At 40.9% G+C, this 27,938-nt stretch overlaps 2 protein-coding genes across 5 annotated transcripts; one reads left to right on the forward strand and one right to left on the reverse strand.

The window, feature by feature from the left end:
• Nucleotides 1–316: 316 nt before the first annotated feature.
• Nucleotides 317–15,787, reverse strand: LOC122165082 (transmembrane protein 180-like). Of its 4 annotated transcripts, none has more exons than XM_042827726.1 (7): nucleotides 15,653–15,787; nucleotides 12,287–12,466; nucleotides 10,859–11,593; nucleotides 8,538–8,692; nucleotides 6,999–7,082; nucleotides 5,943–6,086; nucleotides 317–1,738 (listed from the first exon to the last, which is right to left on the reverse strand). In XM_042827726.1, exons 2-7 carry the CDS (start codon nucleotides 12,437–12,439, stop codon nucleotides 1,609–1,611), a joined length of 1,401 nt encoding a protein of 466 aa, XP_042683660.1. In that variant the 5' UTR covers nucleotides 12,440–12,466; nucleotides 15,653–15,787; the 3' UTR covers nucleotides 317–1,608. The 4 variants fall into 4 exon arrangements, with proteins under 4 accessions (XP_042683660.1, XP_042683659.1, XP_042683661.1 ...); XM_042827725.1 differs by lacking the exon at nucleotides 15,653–15,787 and adding an exon at nucleotides 14,824–15,091; XM_042827727.1 differs by lacking the exons at nucleotides 317–1,738; nucleotides 15,653–15,787 and adding exons at nucleotides 4,271–4,523; nucleotides 14,824–15,091.
• CDR2 (cerebellar degeneration related protein 2) lies at nucleotides 15,175–27,891 on the forward strand. The gene is made up of 5 exons (XM_042827729.1): nucleotides 15,175–15,309; nucleotides 19,667–19,779; nucleotides 23,720–23,868; nucleotides 24,127–24,291; nucleotides 25,469–27,891. Exons 1-5 carry the CDS (start codon nucleotides 15,231–15,233, stop codon nucleotides 26,331–26,333), a joined length of 1,371 nt encoding a protein of 456 aa, XP_042683663.1. The 5' UTR covers nucleotides 15,175–15,230; the 3' UTR covers nucleotides 26,334–27,891.
• The last annotated feature ends 47 nt before the right edge of the window (nucleotides 27,892–27,938 follow it).

A 27,938-nucleotide genomic window follows, 5' to 3' on the forward strand; every position in this document is an offset into this window, starting at 1 on the left:
AATATTATATTACTGTACTATTGTGTGTTATTGTGTCATACTTCTATTAAGATCAAAATTCTCAGAATTTATAAAGAAACTCTATGAAGTAATGAGATTAAAGCATCACACTTCCCATTCTCTGAAGTTATCAAAACACTTCCTATTCTATCTCATACATACTTACATTTCCATTATCATTATGAAGCTATTTTAAACACTGTTAAACTATCAAGAATAAATGGTGGCATTTTTCCAGCAGTAAGACTTCAAACTCAGATACTAGGAGCTAACAGGGAGAGAAAGCAGGCAAACCAGCTGTTAAAAGACACTGAGCTTTTGAATTTGATCATCCTTTACTTGATTCACGGCCAAAAACAATCATGTTGGTTTAGCAAAGGATAACAAAGTTTAATGAATGACAGAGAAATGGAGAACAAATTATGTCAATCATAAAATACTGTCAACTTCCTATCACTATTTCATATAGTAAGACTTCCACCTCAATTAAAGGTGGTTATTCACTTCTTTTTTAGACTGATTATGGGTGTGATTAAATACGCTTTCTTTCTCCTGCCCTCATAGCAAGAGTATTAGGACAGCATGTGTGAAACAGAGATAGGATTCAATGTTCCTGAAATTGTATAAAAACCTTTATTCTAGAAAAATCACAGGATCAATTCAAAAACTTGCCTGAAGACATTTTTGTAAGGCTAAATCAGAAATTAACATCAACTGGATGAATCATTAATTCATTAAATTCAACGGTGAGCACAAACAAATTTGCCAATCTAAAACTACTAAGCAGGTAGAGTTTGACTTAATGTGTGTACTAGGATTTGAACCAACTAAGTGAACACTGCTATATCCATATGTTCTTTCCACAGTGACGTTCTGTATAAGCTAACAACGCTGTACCTCAAAACAATTTTCCCATTCAAAAAGCCAGGAACTACATCTACCTGCCACCCAGTGCAGACATTTTCAAAGCCAAGAGGAAGTATGGAGTCTTTTCCATAACACCTAATTGAATAACATTCTAATCTTTTTCTAATTTAGTTTTACAGAGATTTTTTATAGGACCTCTTCCTGTAGCAGCTGGCAGATTTGAGTCGATACTGGTCAGCAGGACACCAGCTCCATCTTTTTCTTCATCTCTCTGCCATCCCTGAGGGATGTCCCTCTGGGTTCTTATGGCCTAAAATCAGAGAGCTGACATTTTATCAGGTATGACAGAATTCATCCTCCACCTTTCAGTAAGGTTAAGAACATACATCCCTCAAATTCCAAGTGCTGAGTTGGGATTCCCTCACCTGATCTGCCATATCCATTCTTCAAAGCAGGTAACAGTGACCAGTATATATCAAAAATGACCTCAGTAGTAATTATGGAAAAAGCACAATACATTTAAATAACTCAACTCAAAAACCCCTCTATACAGGCTCATAATTAAGGCTGAACGTGGATTGTTACATTCATTACAGAGAAGGGTGCAATATTATTGAAGTGGCTCAAACTGTATTTGGTCTGACAGTCCACTGAAGGCAATCTTGCTTTTTCACATTTAAAATGTGCTAAGTCCTTTGTGGTGTGGTTCATCAGATGATTTAATGACCAACAGTTAAATATTTAGTGTGCAGCTGCCATGTGACTATTCTGGATTGAAAAGGGAGTCCACGTCAGGATCTGTACGACTGCAATGCAAAGTGGAACCAGACAGATCAAATAGAACATGGCGTCATGAAGACCTAAAAACAGGCTGGTGAAAAACATGAAAACACAGCTTTCAGGATGAAGAAGATAAACAATTGATTTCTACGGTCATTTCATAACAAACTATTTTAAATCATTTATCTTAAATATTCACATACACATTACTGTGAACAATCAATTCTAAATAGAGGAAATATCTCGGATATCAAATATATTTCCAGTATATTTTCTGATTCTACATACAGATATATATTTTATAGTGTTTACTTCTCTCATAATTGCTGAGAGGAAATGAGATAACTACTTTACTACACATCTGTGTTATTTAATACAGAAAATAATTTAAAGCAATGTGATTCAATTATAGAACAGAGCATCAGAAAAGGTTTAGTGACACTGAGTGTTCTGGAAGAGAAAGAAAAACTGTAGTAGAAACAAATATTTTAATATGAAATAGTTCACATCTGAACTACTAGCTATCTACATAGTATGTTACCACAGCTGCTGAATGCAAGGTGGGAGTTATGATTAATGCTCAGGTATGGTGTAATTGCTTGAAATAGAAAGATTAATTTCATCTCATTGTTTTGAAATAAATTTTTACAAGATAATGGAAGCCACTAACATAATACACAGATTCTCATTCATTTTTCTGAATAAATGGTATTTCTTGATCTAAATCTTAAGGAATAAAAGCATCATTAACTATGAATCAAAAAGGAGAATATGATAACTTTTCTTGTGTTATCCAGTACTGTTTCTGACATCTTAAAGCACACATTCTGGCATTCATCTAGTAACTAGAATTATCTACTGACATTCTGTTCATTACTGAATTTTAATTTTTACTTAAATATCAGGAAAGTCAACTCAAGCTGAGAAACAGGACCTAAATTATCTTTCAGAAGATCAGTTTTTGTTATTTGCTTTTTTCTTAGCATTCAGGTATAAGGATTGGAGACCCAGAACAGCTATGGACATGATGCAGAAAACCCTGAAATTTGTGAACAAAAGTCTTGTAAAATTGAGCAGGGTTTTGAATAAAATCTAAGAGTTTATCTAAATCATAAAAGAATGAACTCATCTCTCACTGTATTTAACAGAAGAATGCTTGCTATCTCCAACGTAACCCCAACACAGCCCAGATTTATTCCTCAGTACATACATGCCCACACCCACACTGATCACAATTTATCCCAAATCATGTACATGCTAATGCTCTGTAAGGAAACAAAAACCACAGGCTCTCAGATGAACTACATGATCACTTGAGCAATCACATTTATGAAATGCAAACTGTTAGCTAGCAGGTCACTGGTCCACAGCAACAACAATTTACCACTTGGAAGTTGTTTACTGGCCTGAATTCAATTGCATTTTCAGCACAAATAAAGAAGGGCCGCCTCATGCACACCACCATCACAACTGCCAATGGTTACTGATACCAGCAGCGCTGGCCGGGATGCCTTAGACAAATTTCTTACCCGTCTGAAGTTGAAGACAGAACTCAGACACAGTTAACAGTGTGGTGGGGTTTGCACTTTGCCTGTTCTACACACTAAAGAGGACTGCAGTTTTGAACACTAAATTCTTCCATGTTTACACAAAACAAGGGCCAAAAAGAAAGAACATCTGCCAAATTACTGACTTTCACAAATGCAATCTTGATCTGGTTTCAGTGGAACAATACTGGTTTATGAAAATAATGACATCAATTGTTGTGTTAAAACCTCAAGTTATGACAAATATCTAGAGAAAACAACGAATGGGAAAACTATTTCATTAAGGGGTTGGGATAAATCAAGAGCAGAGCTCACGTTTTGTCACAGTAATGAGTTGTACCAATAACTAATGAAGTTTTCCATCCTCAGTCATTCTTTGCACATGCAGGAATAAAACACACAGTCTATCCCTAGGCTTCCCTCGGTCTGAACAGAAAGTGATGCAATCCAGCAATTCAATACAAGTGCATCAACAAAGTGCCGCTAAGAGCCCTTCACTGAAGGACAAGCTGAAAAGCAGGTTTGTAGAAGCTAACTGCTGTTGCAGTAGCTCTCCAGAAGAGGGCGTTTTTAAACTACATATGTTTTCAATTGCATAACAAAACATAATAAGTAAAAAAATCAATCATAGGAGACAGGTAATATTTGATGTTACCATGATGAAGTAAAAGTACAAAACAAACAGGCAACAACAGCCACTCTGTCTACAAACTGTTCCTCAAACTTTAAGGATATCACATTAAAAAACAAAAGCAAAAATAATTCTGAAGCTGGCTTCCACTACAAAATGCTTAACTTATGTGGAGCTACAGCATCCCCTAAGAATGTGGCATAATTAATATATTAATGTATAATGCATTCAAAATCACAGAACTGGATTCCTCCTAAGGAAGAAGGCATTTCTGATGTCTAAGGTACTGTCAGTGAGGCAGAACTGAATACTGGGGCACAGGTAAGTATGAAGGAGGCAGTGCTGACGGTCAGCTGAAAGGTTTCAGTACGGAGGAAGAGTAGAACAGACGAGGTCTCTGGAATGCCTGGATAAGTGAGCATATAACGACCAGCCCAGAAAGTCATATTTTGTAATATTTTCATTTATTCTTCCCCAGAGAGGTTACAGGATTTGTGAACTAGCTGGTAGAAAAGTCCAATTACTGAGATCACACTGGGACGGCCAAATTTGGAGTTCAGGGCTGATGTGCATGTATGCACTGATATATACAGAGAATGCATGCAGACTGCTTCATGCCTAAGAAATCGTTTTTGAGGGGATAGGTATGATGATAGACAGAGCATATTTGTGGTGTTCTTCAAATCTCAGCTTTGTACCTTGCAATTAAATAAAGCAGTTTCAACATCACTCAATGGAAAATACAGATTTCAGAGAGTGAGCATTGAAAGTATTTCGACTCTGTGTTAAATGTATTGTTCTTGTAGTCCAGACTCTACTTACTGGGCAAAAAATTAGAACACTGCGATTTTGAATCTATCCACTAAGGTATCATTCCTCTGATTAAGTTGGATCTGATCTGCAGTTTTCATGCTTCAAATCTGAACTTCTCTGAACCTTCCAGATTAATATATTCAGCCCTCTCACAATCCAACATCCACTCAGTCACATCTTTTGCTCTTCTGCAAAAATCAGTAATCTAATTTGACATTATAATGAGATTCGTGTCCTCTTCACAACTTCTCTCTGGCTGGCTATCTACAGAATTAAAATCAAAGGAACTGTTCTCAGGCATAGTCTTAAACTTCAGCCTTCTTTATGTCAGGATGCTTTTCAGAAGACCACCTGTTGTCCTTTTATGCTGTACTTTCCTCCTCTTTTTTCATTTTGGAAAATTCCTCAAATATAAAACATTTTCCCAGCATTAGAGGACACAAAATCAGCCTCTTCTCCTTGAAGGCCTACCTCCACAGAAGTCTGTATACAATTGTCTGCTACTCATTTTTTAAACGTTGTACACAGAATTTAGAGAAGCTCTATAGTTCCTAGGATATCTGTGTTGTTCTTTCAAGCAAATCCCGATCAGGCTGATTTTTGCCTTTTAGTCCTGACTCCAGTTATTCTTTATGTTGTCACTTCTTGTTGGTCATAAAAGCCTATGACCTTTTTAGTGTAAACCCTGATAATTTGTTTTTATAAAAGCCCATGCATTTATAATGTGTTAGCTAGCAACCACAGCTTTATGCTCTGCATTAAGGTCTCTAGGGAAAGCAATGAAATCGTTAGCATTAGAATGGTAAGTAGTATTGAAGTCAAAATGACACTCCTTGATGCAAATTCCCTCCCTCCAGTGATTAAACTGCTTTCTCTCAAATAATAATAATTAAAAAATCTTAGCTGCAACCCTATTAAGATTATACATGTAAGAAAATAGACTTATGAGATAACAAAATACAGCAGCCAGGACTGCATCTATCTTAATAAGGAGCATTGGGTAATTTCTTTTTATTTTTCACAGAGAACCAAAAGTGGTTAAATATTGCAACGTATCCTTCCCCCCCCACAAAAATTAGGTAGGTATCCTCAAATGTATTGCTTGATAGGTTTATTCTTAAAAACAAACAAAACCAACACACTAGAAAACATTTCTATTTCTACCTAACAACAAAAAAATACCACACAGTAAACTGTTTTTGAAGTGCAGCTGATGAAAACTAACAGCAGATTAATGTGTTTTTTATATGACAGGATTATTTCCATTTAGTTTCTCTGATTTAAGGTATCCCTTTTGAACTCACCTTGGATCAGGCTGAGCAACTTGATTATTCAAGCTCTCATAACCAAATTGATTCAGTATTGTAACCACAAGCATTGGAGCCAAGGACTGGGCAGGCTTGGTAAATAAAGCATTGGTACCAAAAACCATAGAGGAAAGCGGTGATCTAGACATTTCAGAAAGTAAAAATACACATTACACCAGTGATACTTTAAAAACTGTTAATATGCAAATGCTAGCTTTGTCTTTCATACACTACTGCTGTATTTCATACATTTCATGCACTGACCAGCTATCATAACAAAATCTCATTTTCTGTGGAAACAGAAGGTAAAAAACCTCTGGGCTCCATACATCTTGGCCCCAGTTCTGAAATGACTTGCACTCAAGTTCAGCTGTTGGCTCTGAAACAAAGCTAACCTGAACAGTGCATGGAAAATTACTTACACTTTAAGAATAAGCTTGTGAGGCCAAGAAAGGAAGTGCACCAGTTCTCACCTTTGAGGGTGAAGTCCTTTAATACCCTTTCAACGAGATTGAATCTGCACTAATACAATCATTGATGGAACCAGCAGGAAGTTATTTGCACTCTGATAGAAATCCCAGAGATCTATCAGTTGTCGTATGCAAGGCCTCTGCAGGTTTTATCTTGGATTTCTTTTCAGAGAGATAACAGCAGCCACTTAGACTTTGAAATTTGCACCGTGAGTAGCACAGGTTAAACTTTCTAAACTCTTTTCTGTGTCAGAAAGGTGACAATGGATGCACTGGATTACAGAATAATTCAATTTAAGTTGATGTGAATAAACACAAAAAAAAAACCATGAAGAACTTGGAATATACAGCAGTGCAATTAAAACTAGAAATGGCCTAATAAATTGTTCAAGTTACTCTGCTGAAATAACTGCAGGAAACTTCATTCAAGTTCCCCATTTGTGCTACGCTGTTCTCACAGGATGCACTTCTGTGACAAGCACCCAATCACTTACTGCCTCTACTCTGACATAATCCAATTTACTGAAGAGTAGCATGGCAAACATACAGCATCTTTCAAGAAAAACAGTTAAGACTGACATACCTTCGCTTGTGCTTGATTAAATCTGCATCAACAATATCTGCCAAAGGCAAATTGAACAAACTAAACGAAGCTTGTACAATTACCCTAAAGGAAGAGAAAACATTTTAAAAAAAATACATTTTCATAATAAAAAATGGTAATTGATGCCTAATCTGACACGCAGGCACAGACATCCAACCACACTCACAGTCCTGAAACACACAAAGCTGACACTAAAACTCGGCAATGTGTCTTGAAACAAACTGAAAGCACTGTTAGATCTGCTCTTAATTGTGAATCAGAAATCGATAGGCATACTTAAAAGGGTTTTTTTTCACCCCTTTTTTTTTTCCTGGACACTGATGAAAAAAGTCATAAATACTTGCTTGATGTTATCACCAACCATTATTGAAAATGACATGAAGAAAAGAAACGCTAAAGAAGAAAGAAAAGCTGCAAATTTCCTGTTGAAGTCTGAACAACTGGAGAGGACTGGAAAGATCAGATGTAAGACAAACTTCAAAGTAGAATGAGAACAGTAAAAAAAAAAAACTTATATGTATTCCTACACACATTCACATTTTGCATACATACATATGTATGTACGTTCACACATACACAAATCTGATCTCAGTAAAACTGCTGAACTGAAACTGTATTCAAATAATAGAATTTCTTCATTTCGTTACGTTTTGGCTGTGATTAGCTTGCACTTACAAGAGGCTATGAACAATTAGCACTTCAAACAGCCTTTAGGTACCTTATAAGATTTTCCTGGGGAAATCCAAATATATCTTCATCATTTAAAGTACGCAGGCAATGAAATGCAATTTATTGGCCACACAGCTCAGTGTTACAGTAGCCCATGAAATACTGAAAATGAGAATGAAAACGGGGAAAAAAAAAGGGTAGGAAAGAACATGTAGAAATGCAGAAGTGTAACAGGAAACAGAGAGAGAAAAATGAACTGACATATACAAGCAGGTCTTCACTTTTAATTAAATTTTTGCATATGTAATAATGTACTTCCTCAATGCAACTTCTATTTCTTGGTATCATACTTCCCCACTATCACTGAAAATGCAACTTAGTACTGGTTATCTAATGGATACTTGACTCATTGCTACTTGTTCTGCAGTGCAACCCACAAGGGTTCATTCAGTACCAAATGAGGTCTGAGGCTCTCCAGCAAACTGTCTGAAGAGTTTCTCTACTGAGATCTCTGTCTCTGTGGTTGAAAAGTGGTTCTACTTCTCTTGAATCTGAATTTGTCTCATGTTAAAACAGAGATATAGCTGGAGGGATCTGGCTGCAAACCTGAGTTACTTTTCATGGGTTTGGGTTTTTTGTGTTGCTTTGTTTTTTCTTTGGTTGGATTTCAAGAAGAAATTAAAAGCTGAAGTGAAAGCTGAGAGAAGTTTTCCGTTTCCTGACAGATGAAACAGACCAGAAAGAAAAAAAAAAAAGCAGTGTTAAAATCTTTATGCTACAGAAACAGGTGTCCACTCTGTTGAAATTATTTAACTGGTATGTATGAAAAAAAGAAAGGTACTTACTTACATGTTTGTTGTGAGATAAAATGCCAAGAGATAGTAATGTCCTGGTCCTAGAACAAACATGACAGCAGCAGCTACTCCTTCAAAGTAAAAGGAAAACAAGATGATTCTGTAGTAACCAAACTTCTTCAACGAAGCATGACTGAGAAGAACAAGGCACTGAAAAGGAATACAAATATATGAGGCAAAAACACAGTACAGTGTTTCAGCATTAGGAGACCTGTCAAGGACAGAAAGACACAAATAAATCATTACTACATATCAAAGGAGAAGGAAAAAAGCTCCCTAACAAGAATAAACCAAACAAAAACATAAGAATTGAACAAAGGGAAATATCTAGTGGATCATTCTCTGTGAGCTTTACCAGGTATGAACGGTCCTGCCACTCCAGCTAGGTAAGAACTGTCACATCCCCAGGAAAGCACTGCTCCCCACATTGCTAACTATTATTGAATGCCCACATTAACAGAGAGGGAAAACAAATCTGGGAAGTTGGTATAGTAATAAGATCTGATTGTAAGAAACTAAACATACCATCCCCCTGCTGTTCTCTGGTGTTTGCAGAATCGTGCTTACACGATGCATTCTAAGATGTTAAGTGTGTTACTGTAAGAAACACGATCTTCCCTCTGTAACTGAGAATGGCCCTGTCCCAGGAAGCACCATTTAGAAATCCCTTACTACCTGCACATTTCTAAAACAGCATGTTTCTATGAAAAACAGTAACTTAGTAATGCTTTACATTTAGATTTGTTTCAGCAACAGGCTGACCCTGAAAGGCAGGTTGTACTCTTTGCACCCGCTGCTGCAAGGAACCTAAGACAGAAGCTGTAGCCCATCGCAGCACAGACCTCTGGAGCAGTCTGTAAGAAGGTGCTTTGTTTTACGTGGGCTGGGTGCTCTGCCAGTAAGTGAAGCTCAGGACATTGCCACCAGAGAATTCTCTTATTATATCTTGAACTCAAAGGGACAAAACCTGAGAGAAATAAGGTCACAGCACATACTACGGTTCAGTGACCGTCGAGACAAAGCGTCTGGGGAGCAGAGAGAAATGCATCTTCTGAAAGACTGTTTGCTTCACACGGTCACAATGATTTCAGCAACTGATGACTGCTATATAATGAGTGCATTTCATCTTTCCTTACTTCTGAAGTTTCTGGTTTACTTTCAAAGTTCTTACTTGTTTGACAAAAAAAAAAAAAAAAAAAAAAAAACACTCTAAAACCTGTGGCAAGGATTAAAGTTGGGATGATTAATATTCAATTTATAGAACAGAAAAGGTATGCGTAAGATCCTGAGAGAAAAAAAGTCAGTGACTCTCTGTTACACATGCAACAGCCAAAAAGGTAACTGAAATAGAACTGTGAATTGCAATTGCTCCTTCTCCTAAGTTATTCCTACAGAAAAGCATTACAACTTAAAGAACATTCATTTTCAGAAATTCCCAGTGCCATCGGTACCTGTGCTGGAAATCTACATTCTCAGCTTTTGGGAATCCCAGCAGTAAACACAAGGAAAGTTTTAAAAATCCACTGCAAGATATTAGAAGGGAAGAAACAACAAATTTTTTTATTCGCTGCAGACAAGAGTGTTTGCACTCTGTGGGACACATTTTTGCTGTTTTCTTTTGCTCACACATTACGACTGGTTTGGGTTCTCCTTTCTTTTACCTTTAATTCCTCCTACTCCCATCCCTGCTGGAGTCATGAAACCATCTTTCCCCATACCCAGTGTACGCAGCTGACAAAGACAGCAAACAAAAAAATAAATGGGAATGTATTATCCCCCAAAAGCAGCGAGTTTTGTTCTGTTCCTATAACTGAGATACATATTTCAGTAGTGCTGTTAGTACCTAATAACTTTTCCAGTGCCTTCTGCAGTTTGTTTGAAAAACTTACCAAAGAAGAGATTATTCTTTCATCGTATATTGCAAATCAAAATCAAAGAGAAAAGTACTCCAAATTCTACATTTTTGCTTACAGAAACTTTTTATCTCGGCCACGTTTTTCTTCAGTTACACTTAGTTGTTATGAATCCTGTAGGACTTGCTGCACACTCATATTTCACCTTCCTGTAAAATGATTTTCTACTGGCCTGCCTGCTTGTCCCTTCTCACTAACCCAGCCTTCCATCTGGTTAGACTGTACCCATGGGCATTTTCTTTTAGAGTACTGGTGAACTGGATTTGCTTCTCAGTATGGCCAATCGTTCATGTAGGGTACAGCATTTTTTCAACAAGCAGTGTAAACAGATACCTTAATCTAACAAGGACAGACAAAACACCACATTCTTGTATTCTGAAATTCAAAACGTGATCCTGCCTACCTGAGGACAAATGAAGCCTGCTCCATACATGATGCTTCTTACAGAAGAAGAAAGGACATCCTGAGGAATGAGATTATCCGCAAAGATCATCATAAAATTGTTGCAGAAGGCCAAGTGGAAAACTTGGAAGAAGTTCATAGTAACGAAAAATAAAAAGTTTTTCTCTGTCATAATCTGTTTGGTCAATGAGATCACCGAGGACCAGGAGAGAGCTCTGTCACCATTTCCTCGATCAGCATTCTCGGCAAGAACTCCTCTCTGCTCATACTGGCTGGTACTGTATTTGCCTGTGTAATACATACAAGCTGTTGCTAACACTGCAATCAAAACAGCGAAAGCCTGAAAATAAGCAAAATTTTCCATATTATCTGATATCAGGCCACAAAAGAGAACGCTTGTTGACCCGATCAGTGTTGCTACTTGGTTGTATTTTATAAGCTGAAGCCTGCTTTCATGTCTCGTTGAAATTTCTGCAAAGAGCGCGCACTGTGCGAGCAGCACAAAGGTGAGCAAACCATCAAAAGCACACAATGCGACAATGAGGTGGAGCCCACTCAGCCAGTCACCTTCTTCATAATGTCTCCAAGGAAACCAAGGAAGCAAAAAGGCTAACGCGTATAACGGAGCTCCGTACAGAATTGAAAACTGGCGTCTGGAGCAGCATGGCGACTGGGAGTTGTCTTGAATATAGCCAAAAAGTGGATCATTAATGGCGTTCCATATCATAAATACAACCTGGGACAAACAGAACACAACTTAGCAGTGTGAGTTTTCTGCAGAGGTTATACAGGCAAGAAGTAATAAACACCATATCTACTTAAAGAATCTCTACTTAAAGAATAAAAGAAAGAGCAAAAACAGACTTGGGACCAAATTATCAAAAGTATTTAAAGGTTTACAGCGATTATGAAATAGAATAAAAAAAGAAAGCGTAAGTAGGCAGTGCCCAATGCCTGGTGAACCCCCACGGCTACAACCTCACTCCTCTGACAGCTCCCACCTTGCACACTCATTGCAAGTGATGCAGAACATGAGCCAGCTCGTTGCCTGCTGGAATTTACAGCAGGAGCTGCACACCCCGCTAAGGACTTGCAGAACTGGGGCAGTATTTAAGTACTTGAACAATCCATAAATGTACCTCTGGAGCTGAGACGCAAGATTAGTTTAAAAGATCACTTCAAGTTAATCTTCCCAGCAATCAAAGTTTGAGATTTTTGTCTGCAGATTATAAACTGTTTCATTTTTACATATTCTTGCATATGCAATATCAAAACTTAAAAGGAAGTACTGCATAACCATTTGCTTTGCATTCAAAAGGAATTAATAAGTAAAAAAATACCACCACAAAACAAACCAAAAAACTTCACCTTTGTTACAATATCACAGGTGCAGACACACCGTGAAACCAACATATCCATCGTACAATACCTGTGCTTGATGAAATGCTACTTCTGAAATTCTGTATCGGTTTAGGAAAAGCTTGACGTAGTAGAAATTAAAGATACTGTTCATCATTCCGGCACCCAACGTGGTCATGGAGTACGCCAGAGCATTGGGGTGGATTTCCAAAGCCAACTTCATCTTCCCAACTGCGTGAGCCTCTTCTTCCTCAAGGTACAGGAAAGAATTACGATAGTTGGTTAAATAATTTTCCAAAGTCAAAGGATGTGGGAGATTCATATCAGAGGTGTGGAAATGGGTTCTAGCAGCAAGATCTCCACATCCTCACTTCCTCTGAGCACAAAACCACAGAATATCAATTCAGCGACATTTCTAAACCTCATCAGCTAAAAGTCAATAGAACAGGTAGACCAAATTTTAAGAGAATAATTTCTGTGCACATAAAAATTAGCATTTGCAAAGACCAATTCTGGTGCAGAGGTCAAAGTAATTGCACACACTTTACATCTTGCCAGCTATGTAGTTTTAAAGCTACGAAGCTCTGTGCAGGAATGAAGTGAGTCAGCCCACAGCCCCACACGTTCCATTGCTGTGAATGTCCAAATGCAGCAAACACTAGGAAGCATTCCTTTCAAAACAAAGTTTTGGGTTTGTACTTTTAAATGCTAATACTTAACGAACATGGAAGCAATACTTAACACCTAATAAACAAATCAGACATGAACAGAAACCACGGAACTATCCAAGCACTTTTTAACAGTCTAAACATTTTCATACTAGAGAAGACAGCATGTAAACAAAATCCAGAAAGTGACTCATGCAGAGCAGTACAGCATTAAAGTATGTCCAAATAACAGAGATTCTTTAATGCAGAGCTCTCTGATAAATCAAACAGAGCTTCAGCCAACAGCTCTCTAAATTGCTGACTTCTTCCACGTGCCTCCAGCAAGTCACTGAAGTATGAGTGCTGCGAAGCATCCCGTGGGGACAGCCAGCTCCAGGGAACCCCCACCTTCTAAAGCAAATATTCCCTTTATGTTCTTGACCAGATTTGATTCCAGAATCCCAATACAGAAATATTTCTCTCGAGTTGCTCTTTCTAACCGAGGCTTTATCCATCTGGACATCTCTGAGAGGAGCAATTTGCCATTCCTTTGGAGGCACTCATTTCAGCCTTAATACCTGCTAACTGCAGAGCTGCACAACCTGCTGCCAGCTGTGCACCCCTTCCTCCTCCGCACCACGTTAACAATTTTATCCAACATGCAATTTTCAAACAGCCATCCAAAGCTCATTTATTTGTAAAAACGTGACTCAATTTTCAGATAATTGAGTGTGACTGTCATGCTTGTCATCATATTCATTTTTCACAGAATTTTCCATTTCCAGGTGATTGATTCCAGGCTTTGCACCTCTGTAGCAAGTTTGGTTTCATAAACTGAACTGAGAAACCTACGTTATTGAAAAGATGCCCATGCTAAATGTTTATGCTTAAAAAGAGGGATATCAAAAACTGTGAAAGGTGATTATCGATAAGAATAGTGTGCTTTTTAAAACTGTGTATCCACATCTTCCCAAATACACTTAATGATGTCGGTGTGAGACCTCGGGGCTTTTGGAAAACCACAGTCCAGCTGTAACCCTGTAGGTTTTCAGTGGAGAACTGCGGGCCCCGACCTCAGATTCCAAGAGCACTGAGATAAACGCTCAGCATTAACATTCTCAAGTCGTATTTGACTCAGTTCCTTCCTACGCACAAATAAGAAACTGCTTCCGTCGCTCCAAAAAACTTATAAGTATCATTTCTTCTACGACAGCCTCCTAACAATGCGCCGACCCGCCTCCAGCGCCATGACTCAGTGCAGCACAGGATCTGACTCGGCTCCTGCGCTAACGCTACATCTGCTCCCGCGCCTCGCGTGTGAATCGCCTCGGTGAGAAGCCGAGGTTCCACGCTTCCCTTCCCCAGAGACGTGTTCTTTAATTGTACAACAATGAAACACGCGTGAGCCTCCCGCACAGCCGTGAGTCACAGAGCGCACCGGCCGCACCGCCTCTCGTGGCAGCTCCTCACCGCAGCGAAGCGCTGAGGGCAGAGCAAAGAACCGGCGCTTCTCGAGTCCTCAGGGGGAGCCCTGAGGGGAAGCACCGCTGAAAGGAAACCCCGCGGAGGGCAGACACACGCAGAGCTCCCATGGCTCCCGAACCTGCGGGCATCCCAGCCCCGGGCACGCCGCGCTGCCGCCCACTCAGAGCGGCCCGGCGCTGAGGGGCGCGGCTCTCCACCTTACGGAGGCGCACAGCGAGCGGCAGACGGACCCGCGGGGACGGCGCCCTCCGCTCCGCACCCCGGCACAGAACCTTCCCCGGGCGGGAAGGCGGGGAGGGGCTGAGCGCTTGGAGAGCGGGGCCCAGGCACCGCCTCACAGGTCACCGCGGGGACTCCCAGCACTCCCGGGCGCGCCGCCACCTCTGCCACACCGGAACCCCCCCACGGCGGCCGCTCCCCACCGCGAACGCCTCGAGCCCCGCCGCCACCGCCCCTTCCGCGGGCACCGACCGACCTCCTCCACCCGGAGGCTGCGCAGCGGGACGCTAGGGGAGGGCCGGCTGGCCAGGGCCAACCCCTCCTTCTCCTTCATTGGCCGCCTGCCGTGAGTCCGCTTCCTGGTTGGCCGGCGCTCCTTTCGATCTACCCGGCGGGCGGCTCCCCATTGGCTCTCGGCGGAGGAGGTGAGGGCGTAGTGTTTGAATCGCGGGCCGACGGTGGGCGGGCGGCTATAGCGTGCCACGTTGTCGCCGGCGGCTCCGCACAGCCCGACCAGAAGGGGGAGAGGTTCGGCAAAGTCCGGAAACGTTCGGCAATGGCCGGAGGCGGCTTTTAAGGCGAGGAGCGGCAGCCGGCTCGCCCTGCCCCGCCGCCGCCCGGCGCGAGGTGAGCGCTGCGCCCTGTCCGCTAGGGAAGGGCGCGATGCTGGCCGACAGCCTGGTGGAGGAGTTCGAGATCCGCGAGGATGAGCCGTGGTACGACCAGCAGGACCTGCAGCAAGGTGAGCGGCGGGGGGCGCGCGGGGAGGGTGGGCGAGGGAGTGCGGGGCAGCGGGAGCCGGAGCCGCGGCGGGGCGAACCCGGGGGTCGCGCGGGAGGGGCCGAGGCCGCCGGAGGGACGCGGGGCGGCGGCGGCGCACGGGGCGCCCGAGGGTGGGAGGTAGGGACCGCCGCTACCGGCGCCGCGCGGCCGTCTTTGTCTGACGGAGCGGCGGCTGCAGCCGTGGCCGGGCCCCTGCCAGCAGTGGGGCGGCTCCAGGGTCTTCTCCCGGCGGGGCATGGCCGGGTAGGGACAGCGGGGCCCCGCGGGAGGGAGAAGCGTTACCGGTGGAGACGCGGACGTACAGCGATGTAACTGCGTTAAAAGTCATCTGCGGTGACGGAAAGAACGCGCCGTTTCCTTCGGAGCTCGCTGCCGTGCAGGACGGGCGTCCGCTTCGTTTGGACGCTAAGTCGCTGTAAAAGGCAGCAGTGAGTCCCGAGCGGCGCTCCGGAGCGGCACGAACCGTCCGACGGCAGCGCTGGGCGGGCAGGAGCTGCTCCGTGTGTGTACGGTGTGTGTATGGGCGGTCCGCAGCGCGCAGGGATGCCGTCGCGGCCACAGGTTATAAAGAGAGCCACTTAAACGAGATCCTGGAGCCATTGTTTGCTGTTTGCAAAAGGATGAGTTGAAAATTTGAAGACAGGGTTTGGTATTTTTACATCGTCGATATTGGTGGGGTGGAAGACCTGCAGAGCGGATCCGTGCTGCGCGGTGCCGGACCTCCTGCCCTACTGCTTGAACTCAGCTTCTTTCTCCCGTGAGTGAATGCCCAGCCTCGGCTCCCTGCCGGAGCTGGCGGTGCTCCTTCCAGGGGCGGTGCGCTCCCAGCACCAGAAGCGTCTCTTCCTAAGGATGAGCTTCTCGCAAGCCCAAATAGAACAGCCTGCCAGAAGGGAAAGGAGGAAAATGAGCTGATGAGCGAGCTGAAATGCAGATAAGTTCCTTAAGGGAACGTCTGTAAAACGTTCTGTTGGACTTTTACAGTCTGGAACATACTCCTCGTTCTAAAACCAAGCAATATCAGTGCATGTCAGTGGAGCAGCGAGGTCGCTTACAGGACACAAGTGAAACTTATCAGAACCCAAAGAATCAGCACATTTGGAAATCAAGGAGTGTTTTTGTGAGAACGCATTAGTGAACAACCAGGCAGTGCAGTACCACAAACCTGCAGCCCTTGCCAGCCTGCCCAGGAGCTCAGGGAGGGCAACAGCTGGCCAAGCTTCCATTGCCTCTGCGTGCAGCAGAAGGTTTTGCCTTGGCAAGAGGTGGACTTGTCTGGCACGTGTCATTGAAAACAGTGCTCATGGAATTCTTGTAAGGATGGGAGCAGCTTTCCCTCCTGCAAGGTCCATCTTTTGCAGCTGCACGCTGACATGTGGAAAAGAGCTGTTCTACGTGATTGCTCTTCTGTGCATCTTGCTGCTACCTGCTTTAACAAAGCAGAGTAAGCTGAACATGGAGTACGAGATGCGTAGCTAAGTGAAAAACTAAGGGTTTAAGTTTACACTTAAACTTCAACTTAAACATCCTATATTACTAAGGCATTCTCCTATTGAAAAGAATAGGCTTATTTTTAGAATAAAAATCATCTGAATTGCTTTGCTAGATGGGTTATGAAAGCATAAAGTAAGAGTTTTGTGCCATGTTCTGTCTTTTTCTCAACTACAAAAACACTGCTGAAAGGCTGCACAGAAGTGCTTGTAAGTGAGGGCTTAACACTGTAGAAGATCCATCACTAAAATCATACTTTGTTTTCTGATGGAGCTGTTAGAAGACACAAGTAAGACTGAACAGGTTTACTAATTTGACTTCTTGCATTATTAAAAAACTCTTTGCTTACATCTTCATGGAGCAAAATTGTTGCAGGACGTAGAGCTGTTGCTTTACATAAAAGAGCTGTGTGCTTCTAGTATCATACAGTGATTCTTAGACAAATGAAGGTTCCCTGTGCACCCGTTTCTCCACGTTGTAAACTGTTAACTTCAGAACAGGTCAGATTGGTTCAGTTCTTACCTGTTCCAGGGGTAGCAGTTAGGCTTTCATTGCATGTTATTGAACTCTTCTCTTCTCCCCCTCAAAACCAAATTGCCATAATTAGCAAACAGTAGGCTTCTCCCATGGTAATCCATCTGTGCTTCAGTCATTCTAATGAACACAATGATTATTAAAGTACAGTAAAGTGAATTCTGTTATTTGCACTGTATTCAAAGCACCATGTGGCTATGCCTCTTGATTTAGTAGGTGTGGGGGCATTTAAAAGTGGCACTACCTACTTCTGAATGTATTTAAACATAAAAAGAAACTTTCCCTTTGGGAAGGGAAATGGCAGCAAGTAATACCATTGCACATTATGTCTTGAGAAGGATTGAGGATTATGTTAAAGCTCTTTAGATTCTGCTCTGTTAAAATAAGAGTGGTCTTGAATGATTCCAATATTGTTGACGGACTTTAAAGATTGTGGGTACTGGTGAAGATTTATGTAGCACGAGAACTTTGAGTCAGTCCAGGTTCACAGGAGGGCTGAGTTGGTTTGACTCCATAATAATAACTGTGACTCCACAGACTCCAGTACTCCATAATGCAATAGAACAGCGTGGTGTTGGGCTGCTGAGGAGGTGAGCCATCCACGATAAGCAATGTATAAGGTCTGTTTTCAAATAGGAAGAACTTAAGGTTTCTTCATCCAAACCCTTTAAAACTTGGGAAAAAGCTGTGAAGTAGGCTGTGTTTCTCTACAAGGGGTGTTACAACAAAAAAGCTACTTGAGGATAAACTGCTAAGTAAGTGTAAAACAGAGAGCCATGTGGCTCCCAGCTCTAGCAAGAACTTGTGTACAGGGTGACTTGTAAATAAATTCCACAAACATTATTCAAAAGGTCTGACAGCTACAGCCCGTTTTTTCCTACCTTAAAGAATGTGTAATGACTACCACAGCTGTTGTTTGTCCTGAACTGGACATCTACAGCTTACAGAGACAAGTGAACAGGAACATTTGTCTGTTTGGTCTGTACTCAGTCTTTGGTTTATGTATCTGGACCAAGTACTCATTTCAGACAGGCTGCCACAGTGAAGGTTAGCACAAAGCAGCCTGGGAACAGCCTTCTGTCTGCTACAGAAACCAGCTGATAAGGGGCTGGAAAAGGGCAGGAAAGTGACAAGAAACACCTTAAAACAAGGGCATCTTAATCACGTGACAATTAAAAATGTTTTCTTGTCTAACTACAGCTGCAGGTGATGCAGTATGTCTTGTATTCATTTCAGGCTTCTTGAAGAGAATCTGAGGTTTTTCTTGAACTTCCTTCTGCCTCTTTCCCATTAGTGATGCTATTCCTACCCATATAAGAACTAACAAGGCTGACCTGCATGCAGGAGAAACCTGGTCAGGCCCAGGTGATGGGAAGGAGGTGAAAAGTAAGATGTTAGGAATCATGTAATACCTACACAGAGTAATTACTGTTTTAGCAATAATACTGTATTGATTTCATCACATTATGTTAGATTTTAAATTGCATCTTTAAACATAATAATATGAAACATCTAGCAATACTCATATTGCTTCCCTTGAGAAAGAACCTGGGTCTTCAGATGACTTATTTCTTAATTTGAAACAATTACAGTCACTGTACCCTGGAGGTGATTAAGCAAAATAGAGATTAAGTGCCTCTGAACAAATTATACTTAAAATGGTGTTTTGGAGCACATAAAGCAATTGCTGTCTCCTACGTTTATGAGCTTGAAAGGCAGGATAGCTGCATTTCTTTAAGTTTTGTCTTTGATATTACTAGTTCACCATCAAATGCCTGGACCTTTCATTTTGCTCCTGTGCAACCCAAGCTCCTTGGTGAAGGGGCAATAGGGAAGAACAGCACAGTATATGAGAGTGCAGTCAGCTTTGGCCTCAGTCTAACCTGATGAGCACTTAAAGAGTACTTTATGCTTATTCTTCTAAAACATGATTGTTGCAACCACAGTGAAATAGTTAACGGATGCTGCAATAAGAGGTGCATGCAGTACAGAGCAGGTGGAGGGGAGCAAAGGGAAGGTGGCTGCCTGCATCTGCCCCGAGGCTGCAGCATCCAAGGAGGACCCCAGGAATGGCCATGAATTTGGAGTATCTTATAGGTTTCAGGACTCACTTAAGTCTTTGTCTTACAGACAGTATTTGAATGGCCAATGCATCTGTAAGCTAACTTCATTTTTGGGTTCCACAGTCATTTAAAAAAATAATAATTCCAGTCAGTATTTGGTTAAAATACTTGAAAAACAGGTCATGCTATCGGGTCTGTACCTTATGTGCAAATGACTTCTTTGTTTAGATCTTCACCTTGCTGCTGAGCTTGGGAAGACGCTACTGGACCGCAACACTGAATTAGAAGAATCTTTACAGCAAATGTATGCAACAAATCAAGAGCAACTGCAAGAGATAGAGGTAAATACTATAGGAATCCAGGTGTAAGTCATGCAGATATGCAGCAGAATAGCACGTAAGTTGAGAGTTCTGATTTCTCAACATCTGATCAGTGTTTCCTTGAAAGTGTTGGCCTTTAACTGCCGGTGCTGCCTCAAAAACTTACCCAGGCTCTGATCATTGTTAGACCCATTTGTCTCATTAATGGAGTCTTTGTGCCACAAAATTCCTGTTGGATTCGGCTTGTATAATGACATGACTGATACTTTTTATACAGACAAGCTATTTCAGGATTGTTACAGCTAAATTTTGCTGGTCTTGTCGGGTAAAAATGATATGAAAATCATATGATGAATAAATGAACATCTTCATATTATTTTAACTATTAATGATTACTGCACTGAAATTTAAATGCTTGACAAAAAAGCGTGATAAAGATTTAAGTAAAATGGGAGGATATGTATTTCTACTGGGGGTAAAGGGAAATACAGTTCAGTTAAAAAATGAAAATCAACAAGAATAAAAACATGTAACTGCCTAAATACAGGCTGTAGCGGGTATGTTCTTATGTCTTCTGGGGGGAGAATCAGAGCTGCCCTTTTGGAAACACTCATCTTTGTTACTTCATGGAAAGCCCTGACCATTTGTGGCTGTTTCTTTAATGGTGCTTCTATTCTTGCAGACCTAACATTTGCCAATATAATGATTTTTTTTTTTTTTTTTTTTTTTTTTTTTTTAGCTATTTGAGGGCAATGCACGGCCTCTAATAATTAAATTTATTAAATATTCAGTACTTCTCCATTACTCTGGCAGTGTAATGGAAATGTAGTCCAGTGTTTCATTTTGGCTCTAGTATGAATCACAGGGAATAGGCTGTGACTGGCGTGTGCTAAATTCTTACAAAATCTGCACTCACTTGTGGAAGCATTACTTATGTGGTTACAGTCAGAGTATTTTTGTACAGCTGCAGCTTAGGACTTAAACCTTTATCACTGTTGTAGCGATAGGCAACTTAAAGAACCTAAACTTGAGACATAGAAGTATATAGGTGTTTTCTAAAATAGTCACATTGATGTAAATAAGCAGCTTTTTGTTTGTTTTATAAAACACTTCTGTTTTATACCTTGATGTTGTCACTTAATAGGGGGAAGAATCAAACTGTTACCACATTTGTTTGATGACACAACGGCTGGAATGGCCTGTATTTATTGCCAATGCTATAGCTTTTTTTTTTTTTTAGTATTCACTTATGCAGAGACTTGACTCACTGAGATGAGTGCTTTTACAGGAAAGATTGATTCTTTAGATCTGGAGAGTACTTCATGGTGTATCGTATAGCACACTTGAAGGTGTGCTGTACAAACACTGTTCTACTCCAGGTTCAACTCCTGTATGAGAGCCTTGTTTAAGGAAGTGTTTAACACAGTTACGACATATTTTGAAGTAACACAGCCTAACTCTGCAGTAGACAGCTAACCTGGATCCTTGAGCAGAGCTTCTTAATCAGTGGCTCTATTATAACGCCATCTGAAAACATGGAAAGAGACATGATTGCTAAGTTGGATTCATTTACAGAAATAGCCTAGTGCTATTAAGGATGTGGTATCTCATTTGGTTCGACTAAGATCTTCTTGTTTCATTTTGTCTCTACATAGGAGAGCTTTAGCACAAGAAGTGGTGAGAAGAGCCCTTCTAGCAGTGAGCTGCAGTTGGTGTGTAGCAGGGTCACGTCCTTATATGTTCACACAGACTTATTTATTCTCTTAACTTGGCTTAGCCATTGGGAACCAGGAATTCCCTGCTGCTCAGGATAAAATATGCAAGTGCTATTTCCAGGGTTTATGCTCGATGTTCCTAATTTTGAAGTGCTTGTTTCTGCAATACAGGTGTTCTTTCAACTGCTCTTGTAGCTACTTTGCCAGGCTTTAAACTAGCCTTTTCAGAACAAAAAAGCAATGACTACTTTCCTCCTACTAATTCATATCTTACAGGCAGCAAAATCCCAAACTTAGAATGATTAAGAAACCTTTTTGAAATATGGTACTACATTGTCTGCACAAAACAAGGAAGGGTCAAAGGTTTCAGGATGCTTACTATTACAGTTGATATATTAAAAGTTAAGATATTAAGTGTTTTACTGCCTTGGATCATTATGTCTGACCTCTGAGCTGACACGTGTTCCGCAAACTGATCGCTGCCATGTAATAAATGCTGGATTGAAAGGGCAGCTTTATCTCTGTCTGCATCTTAGTATCTCTGAAGTTGGAGTGCAAAGAACTGGCTCTCCTTTCATTGTGTGGTAGAGTGCCTGAAGTCTCCACTGCTGCTTCATGATGGGCACTCAGCTGTTGTGCAGGATCAGCATGGTAGCTGTGGGAAAATGGGAACTCCTAAGGTGTTATCAGAGCCATACTTTGTTGTGATGTTCTGGTTGCACCAGGCCAACTTGATACCAGAACTGAAGATGCTGAAGACACAAGATGAAGGAGATAGCATTTCACATCTTCATTCAGCTAAAACTTCCACTAAAGCCCGCTGTGAGAAGTGGTGACATCAAATTCTGCCACCAACACCTTGGTTTCTGTGTTCAGCCACTCTTGTATTTAACTGAAGAAAATATGAAGAAGTCTCTAGCACTTTCTGAGAGTGACCAGTAGGAAAAGTTAATCTGGAGTGGGTCATGCTGAGATTCTGCAGCTAATCCACATACTATTTTTGTGTAAATCCTGTCACGTGCACACAGGCTGCAAAAGGATCTAGCCAACAGCTACCATGCTGATCTTCTGGAAGTCTATGCAGCAGTTACTAGTCCTAGATTAACTTATAATCTGTTCTTAAATTGCCTAAAATATAAACACATCGATCTTTTAAGGAGGTGAAAGGTTAAGCAGAATATTAGAAGTTTTGAGTATGTGACAGTATGTACTGAGATGTAGTTCTGCTTGGAAGTCCAGTAGGCGTTCATACATTTAGTATGTAGTAATACACAACTTATTTTATGAAATTACTTCTATGTAGCAACTAAGTTATAGTTAAGGGTCGGGTTTTTTGTTCCTCAAGTCTGTTTAAAAAAAATGCTTTTTTTTTTTTTTTTTAACTGGCTCAGTCCTTTGCTAAATGGGACAATACAAGGCACTTGTACTGAGAGTCTTAGGTGATCGTTAACTTCTTGCATGGAGAATTCCAGGCTTTCTGAAATAATTCTAGAAACTTAGCAGGTTATTTTGTTAACCATCAAACTAAAGGGAGTTAAAATGAGATCACTTTGTGTAGACTTGTATTTAAAAGAAAAAAGCACAGGAGACTTTTGCTCAGTATTACAATGACTGGAATAGTTCCTTGTAAGTAATTAAAGGCTGAATCTAATAGTTTGGTTCTACTTCCTGACACGTAGTAGTCCTCAGAATCTCAGGTGTGACCACATCCTAAAATGTGTTTTGCTGAACCTAACGCTGATTCAAACATAGGCAAGCAGAAAAAAAAACCAAGTGCTACCCAATACTTCAGTTTAAATGCTAAGAATGTTGGGTCAACATTATTAAAAAACTTATGATAGATTTCACTGCAACTTTTAAAAGGACTCTGTGAAGAACTGTGTTGAAATCCAGGTTTGTGTGATGACTGCAGTACAAACCCAATCTGGATGGGTTTGTGGTAGAACTGGCAACAGTTTAACTGCAGCAAGGGTAGCTGAACAGATAAACACAGTTTTCACAAACCAACCCAAGTCATCTGGATGAAGGACTGGTTGATCAGCCTTCACTGACCACAGTGACAAAGACAAGAGAAGTAACTAAGATACTGATTGCACCTTTTCAACTGGGTAGTAACCAAAGCAACCACTGGAACATGTACATTTCTAGAACATAGCAGTTATTTTATGAATGTGAACAAACCTGCAGAGCAGTAGCCCTATCCTGTGTTTCTAATATAAACTTGTAACAGCAGTGTTGTCTTGCAGTATCTCACAAAGCAAGTGGAGCTCTTGCGTCAAATGAATGATCAACATGCAAAAGTTTATGAACAGTTGGATGTGACAGCAAGAGAACTAGAAGACACTAATCAAAAGCTAGTTGCAGAGAGCAGAGCATCACAACAAAAGATACTAAGGTAACAAACTTAAGCAACATCCTCTTTTCTCCTCTCTACTCAACTGATGATACAAAAAACAGTAATCTGAGTCTATAAACGCAGCGTTTTGGTGGCTGTTTGTCTAGTGTTGTTCTACACTCTTAAACTGAAAGTTTTATTTAAAGGTGGTTTGTGGCCAAAGAGCAATCTTCAGAGAAGCTGAAATGTGAGGGGATGGGAATTAATCTGTCCTTGATTAAACAGTCAAATGCTTTAACAGAGATCCTTCACTTTTAGCTTGACAGAGACTATTGAAAATCTGCAGACACACATAGATGACCTGCAAAGGCAAGTAGAAGAGCTGAAAAAGTCTGGACGAGGCCGGATGAACCATGAGAGATCTGACCAGCCAAGATCAATGCACAGCTTCTCGTGTTTGAAGGAGCTGTACGACCTTCGCCAGTAAGACTCTTTCCTTACATAACAAACAGAAAATGAAAATTATTTTAAGCAAAGTTTCAAAAACTAGATACAAGCACGGGTGTTTAACAGAGTAGCAGAAAAGCATTCTAAGTTTGCAACTAGAAGAATATCTGTACAGTTGTGCAGTGTGTGGTAGTGTTGCTTCTGGTGTGCTCTGGCTGCAGACTGTATTGATCTTTGTGGGAAAACAACAGTATGTTCTACTTAATATCTTGACAGGTTCTCCCTCAGAGCCTCCAGCTGTGTGAAACTGTAGCCTAGAAAGCCTTCAAGAATGTGAACCTTCCTCTTTTCAGTCAGATAAAACACAAACACAGATAACTACCAAGTAAATTATCCTAAACAATATTTTCTGTAACTTACTTTTTCCTGGGACATCTGTGGGCACCTTCTTTTCAAGGTGGGCTTGCTGTAGTAGCTGCATTTAAACTGGATAAAACAATGCTTATAAGCTGGTAAAATAGTGCCTGAAGCTTTGGGCTGCTTTTTAATTTAGAGCAGTTCTACCCAGCTGAACTGCATTGTATGCTCATCAGGAGTCACCTGGGGGATGGTCCCAGTCTGTCTTCGCTGCTAGAAGCTAATAGAAGAAGTGAAATAGTTCTGCAAACAGGGAGAATGGGATTTGTGTCTGGGCTTCCAGCAGTATATGCAAGTAAGACTGAGGAATTAATCTATGCAAGCAAGGAATTACGTGGTGGCAATTCAAAAGATAAGTGGATTATTTCAAACTGTGAGAGGTTTGTGGAATTACACTCTGCAGAACTGCTTTGCCCATTCTGAAGCTTGTTTCCACAATCGGTGGAGACCTAAGTTGTGAAAGATGTGGTAAAAATATGAAGGAGTATCACATAATATGTGGAGGTAGTATCCTTTAAATTGAAATTACAGATCTTTTATTCAGTAAACTTTTCTGTAATTTGAGATTGTTAAAAAGCTGCCATCCTGCTTGAGCTGAGAGGCTTGATGGCATGTGAAGTATCTACAGACTCCAATCATGATTATCAGCTGAACTGTTAGGTTGGCAAGATGACTGCTATGCATGCTTTCAGATATGTTAACACAGAGTTTAAACTGTCATTACTTACCAACGACAGGAAAACTTTAGGTGGGGTCTGTATTTCTAAACTTTAGCTGTATTTCCCTGTTTCCTCAGGTATTTTGTTTATGATCACGTGTTTGCAGAAAAGATTACTTCAATGGATAGTCAGCTAAATCCTCTGGAAGAAGAAAATGAGAACTTGAAGAAGGCAGTTACAGTTCTGCAAGCCCAACTCAACCTAGAAAAAGAGAAGAGGGTAACAATGGAAGAGGAATACAGTCTTGTGGTGAAAGAGAACTGCGACCTTGAACAGAGGCTTGTCGATATTGACTTGTATCGGGCTCGTGCAGAGGAGTTGGAAGTGGAAGTAGCTGAAATGCGACAGATGCTTCAATCTGAAAACGCACTCCACAATGCAGAGAAATTGGTGCCAGAATCCTTTTTCATTTCATTTAAAGAATCTTTAGAAAGGGAGCTTGGTCAGAGCCCAGCTGATGATGGGCTTCTGACTGTCCCTGAACTTGAGAAAAAGGCATTGAAGCGGAGCAGTAGTGAAAATTTCTTGAGTAGTGCTGCAGGGGGAGACATTCTAAGGGGCCATGAAGAAACGTGCATCAGGAGAGCTGAAGCTGTGAAGCAGCGGGGAATCTCTGTACTCAATGAAGTTGATGCTCAGTATAATGCTCTGAAAGTGAAATATGAGGAACTTTTGAAGAAGTGTCAAATGGATGAAGATTCTTTGAAACACAAGGCTGTACAAACACTGAAGCAGTATTCTAAAGACAGTGTGGGAAATACCCAGTATGATCTTTCAGCTAACAATCAAGAATTCACGAATGCAGGAGAATCACTTTGCTCCACAAATACTCTTCCTGAATATAAAGCACTCTTCAAGGAAATCTTTAGCTGTATCAAAAAAACAAAGGAAGAAATAGATGAGCACAGATCTAAGTACAAGTCCCTTTCTTCTCAGCCATAACGTTAGATGTTCTGATGACTGATTTGTTGCTGGTGACAAATTTGTTGCCCAGAAAGGGGGAAAGACTTTACACAAATGTCGAAAGACCCCTTGCACAGATGTTTCTTTTAGCACTAAAAAGGAATGTTTTCAATTGGCTCATAGAGAGTAGTTAAAAAGCTAGTTAGACTAGCAGTCTTCCTGTAGGTACGTAGCAATAGATGTAATGTTGTTTGGCACTGTCACACGAACTAGTGGTTGTAAAGGAAACAAAATTGTAGCTTAATACTACAATGCTACTTAACACACTTGATTTCTGGCAGAAACTGACAATAGTTTTCCTAGTCCACTTCAAATTAACAGAGCTAAGAAATCCGTACACTACTTCTCACAAAGAACTAGGTAAAAGCTTTTCTTTAACTTGCATGTGATCATCTAGCCCAGTAACTGTAAAAAAAAAAACAAAAAACCAAAAAGCCCCAGGTCAGTATCACAGGCAGCCTCTCCTCGAGTCCTGAGAATGAAGTTAGTGAATCTAGCTGAATTTGCTTTGGCAGGGAGATGGAGAGCTAGCATAGCAGCTTGCGCTGTGCTTGGTAAAGTTAATGCCATGTGTTCACATGAACTAGGCTCTTCTATGGATAAGTATAGATGTCTTTGTACTGAGAAAGACTTTGACAAGAAGTTTGTGTGGCTATTTAGGTATGGTTTCTTATTTAGGGAACTTGGTCTTAAGGTGAGGTACTGTGAATTGATTACATGTTATTTGGAGCTGTTTTTGTTTTTTTTTTTTTTTTTTGTGGGAGGCCAACAAAGTACCTACTAGTGTGTATTTGGCAAGACAAAGTTGCAATTTAGTCATTTAACTTTAGCAGTAGAATTGATACAGTGAGATAGCTTTTAAGCTCACATACCACAAACTCCAAGCACTGAAGGAGACGGGTCAGGTAAAGCCTTATCTTACAGGTTTGCCCATTGCTTCCACTATCAGCTTCAGTGAACCTGTTCCATGCTGCCTATGGAGTGGTGGGAGGCTGGATGCAACACTGCTAGAACATATCCTACTGAAAATGTGGGGCTGTGTTGTTGTTCATACTTTCCTCCTCCACTCCCTAATAGTAGCTCATAGGTATTCAAATTCTGAAAAACAAAATATGCAGAAGTACATTCTTTAGAACTGCTTTGAAGTATGAAGAATGGAAAACAAAGGCTAAGCAATTAAGGAGAAAGAAGGCACCAGGAAAGGTGACATCCTTCTTACACAGGGTCTCATAGCTTAATTTGGTTAGCTCTTCTTGGGAACTTCCTTATTGCCTGTCTGAGTTGCTGCAATATACCAAAACAGCTGGAAGAGTGACAGTTTCTCAGCTTTAGTTCAACTGCTGCTATTAAGTTGTCTGCCTTATTTACCTGTTAAGCTTGTGTACAGTTGTCCTTCATTTGCAGTATTAAGACTCTGTATTGTGGGAATTTCTCAAAAATATGTATTGCATTCTTAAGAATTATTTAAAAATGGGAATCCGAATGTTGTAAATATTTTTCTAAGCAAATAAATAAGCCAGTCAAGCTCCACGTCTAACTAGTAATTATGCCTATCTGTGCTTATCTTGAAACAGTAAACTGCGC

The sequence above is a fragment of the Centrocercus urophasianus genome, unplaced genomic scaffold (assembly GCF_019232065.1).
Source record: "Centrocercus urophasianus isolate 14NV4802_14NV808 unplaced genomic scaffold, USGS_Curo_1.0 seq_29, whole genome shotgun sequence".
In the NCBI taxonomy this organism is placed as follows: Eukaryota; Metazoa; Chordata; class Aves; order Galliformes; family Phasianidae; genus Centrocercus; species Centrocercus urophasianus.